General features: G+C 52.3%; 1 protein-coding gene across 1 annotated transcript; it reads right to left on the bottom strand.

Annotated features, from left to right (window-relative positions):
* Positions 1 to 939: 939 nt before the first annotated feature.
* On the bottom strand, positions 940 to 2,357 carry LOC123137570 (trafficking protein particle complex subunit 12). Its single transcript, XM_044557388.1, has one exon. It carries the CDS (start codon positions 2,132 to 2,134, stop codon positions 1,163 to 1,165), a length of 972 nt encoding a protein of 323 aa, XP_044413323.1. The 5' UTR covers positions 2,135 to 2,357; the 3' UTR covers positions 940 to 1,162.
* Between the last annotated feature and the right edge of the window lie 541 nt (positions 2,358 to 2,898).

Raw genomic sequence — 2,898 nt, 5'->3', positions numbered from 1 at the left:
CTATAATTCTCGTTATAACATGTATACCATACTGGATCAAACTGCAAATTCAAAAGCATGCCCAGATATTTAAGTAACATATGCTCTAGTACCCATGAACCTCTAAATAATAATCATTAGTTAAAACAAGCACAATATATTCCCTACTACATATTCCGTGCCATTTTATTGCGAGGGTAGCAGGTAAATTTGCTTGCCCCAGAGGAAAGAAAATCTATATTTCACAAGCCCACGGTATTCTATTGGCGACAACACATATATCATGTAACTGCTATGCAAGCTTTTAACTAAGATAATCACACACAAAATCATCATGACACAGATATTATTAACTGAGGCATGGAATGAAATCTGAGGTTTTATTGATAAAAAAACCTACACAACTCAAGGTATTAAGAGATAATGTTCCAACATGCAAAAAAATGACATAATTATTGCTATAATATGTGTTACCATGCTTAATGAAACTGCAAATGAAAATCATATCCAGATATTAAGTTAAATTGACCCATGATACTTTTAATAGTACTTCTTGGTTAAAACAAGCAGACTATAATCCGTCCCCATATTCCCTGCCATTGCATTTTTTGGGGGGGGTGGAGGGTGAAATTGGTAGTTCCAGTGGGGAGAATCTACATCTTTGGCCACAAGATTTGTATCACATAGCTGCCATCTTACAGGCTTTAGTTAAGGCATTCTTTAACCTTTGCATTAATCAGAAAAGGAATTATCATGGTGCAGCAATAAAACATTTCATAATTACAATGTTGAATTGCTTTTAGTAAGGATAACAACAGGAACAAACTTATCACCAAACACCAAATACATATGATCATTGCATTCCAAACTTTAGCCTTCGAGCGCATATTAGTCATTCTAAACTATGCAAAAAGTATTCCAAACATGTACGATAACTGCATTTCAAGCAGCACAACATAATGCTAGAAATTCCCCATTATTTGTTAACCACACAGTACCTTCCAGTTGAGCAAGTCACTGCAACCACGTAACTTTCAGTTATCATTAGATGATAAATGTCATGGAAACATGAACAATCAAACTCCAGTGTGTGGAGCAACTATAGCAACACAAATACACAATCTCTCTGCTAGAGCACATCCTAGCAGCAGGTGAATAATTCAATGCTGAATTCCAGTACCTCCTACATGCGTGTGCAGGACTTGTCGAAGTCGTCTGGTGCCACCCTCGTTATCCAATCGGCAAGGGTTCGCTTGACCTCACCATGGTTGACGAAGGCAAGCTCGTACATGCTACACAAATTGACCACCACTGTCTCATTGAGCGCCGCCGTGGGCATAGTCTCCAGCGCGCCCTCAAGCACCTTGATGGCATCGCCGAGGTCCCGCGAGTACATTAGGCATAGCGCCTTGTTGTTCACGGCGATGGCGTCAGCCGGGTCAGCTTCAATACAGAGCTCGTACTCCCGCACCGCTGCGGCATAGTCCTTAGCCACGATGCACTCGAGCGCGCGGTTGCGAGACAGGAGGCTGTCGTGAGAGGAGTCGCCGGCCGCGACGGATTCAACGTGTTGGAAGACCGCGGAGGCGGCAGCGAGGTTGCCGATCTGGAGGTGGGCATAGGCGAGGCGGGAGAGCAGGACCGGGTTGTCCGGCTCGCGGGCGACGAGTTCAGCGACGAGGGCAAGGGCGACGTCGAACTCGCGGTGGGCGAGGTGATCGGAGGCGAGGACGGACGCGACAAGGGCGTCACGACGGCGCCACTCCGGATGCTGGGAGTCGGGGCGGGCGCGGACCGATGAGAGAAGCGTGTAGAGGCGGTCGAGAGCGAGGGGGCGGTCGGGGAAGAAGAGCGGGAGGAGAGCGTGCAGGAGGCGAAGAAGAAAGGGGGGCGGCGGGCAGCCGGGATCGGGGTGAAGTGAGGCCAGTAGGGCGGCGCCGTCGGGGTAGCGGCGGAGCTTGGCGAGGGAGAGCGCCGAGAGCGCAGATAAGAGGAGGCCGTGGTGCGGGTGATGGGCGTGGGAGGGGTGAGCGAGGTTCGCGAGCAGCGCTTGCCACTGTCCACGCGTGGCTAGATCATAGGGGATGGAGAGGTCGGGCAGAGGGGCCGCGGCGGCGGAGGTCGCCGGAGACCCCAGGGCGGAAGTGGCAGACATGGTGGGATCGAGATCTGGTGAGGGGAGCGCAGGAGGAAGACGCCAATGATTTCCTTCGTTTTCTTGACCTCAAAAAAGGAGGATTTTTGCAAAGCGGAACTACGAGAAGTGCATCGCTGCACCGAGCGACAGATGCACCCAGCGCATCTACGGTGCGCAGAGCGTCGCGATGCGGGGCGAGCTGGCTTGCTACTTGGCGTATCTTCTACTAGCAAAAGCAAGAGAGGACGGAGAACCAAATCATCCTGTTCATCAAAACTTGCAATCTGATGATCTATATCCCTCCAGCATACTAAACGCGTTTTATGCCTTAATTACCCATCATTGCCATTGCCTTAATTAATTACCCGTGGTGCCATCAGGGTAACATCGGACTAATCCTACCCGCTGGCTCGAAAAACAAAAACCGCTCCGCACGCCACGCCCGCACCATGCCTCGCCCGCTCCACCTCCCAGCGGACGCCGATCCTCGACCGTCGTCCGCCCCGTCCACCACCCGCCGATCCACTCGGCCTCCGCTGCCGCCCGCCGCCCTAAATCCTCGCCCTTCTCCGCCACCGCCGCTCAGCTTGGCCTCCTCCGTCACGCGCGAGGAGGTGGAGGGTGAGCGCGGTGTCCAGGAAGGTGGCGAGGCGGAGGCGGGGGAGTAACGAGATGGCCACCGGGTCGTGCTTCCTTGCAGTGCGGAGGGTCGAGGTGGAGGCCGGGTTCTGCTTCCTTACGGTGCGCGCGGTCGAGGTGGAGGCGGCGACGGAAGGCGGCGA

The sequence above is a fragment of the Triticum aestivum genome, chromosome 6B (genome assembly GCF_018294505.1).
Source record: "Triticum aestivum cultivar Chinese Spring chromosome 6B, IWGSC CS RefSeq v2.1, whole genome shotgun sequence".
NCBI classification, from domain to species: domain Eukaryota; kingdom Viridiplantae; phylum Streptophyta; class Magnoliopsida; order Poales; family Poaceae; genus Triticum; species Triticum aestivum.
The sequence above is the reverse complement of the archived record's forward strand: the minus strand, read 5'-3'. Positions and strand labels throughout refer to the sequence as shown.

Excerpts from the sequence above, each read along its gene's own strand:
- LOC123137570 (XM_044557388.1), bottom strand. The coding sequence starts at position 2,134 with ATGTCTGCCACTTCCGCCCTGGGGTCTCCGGCGACCTCCGCCGCCGCG.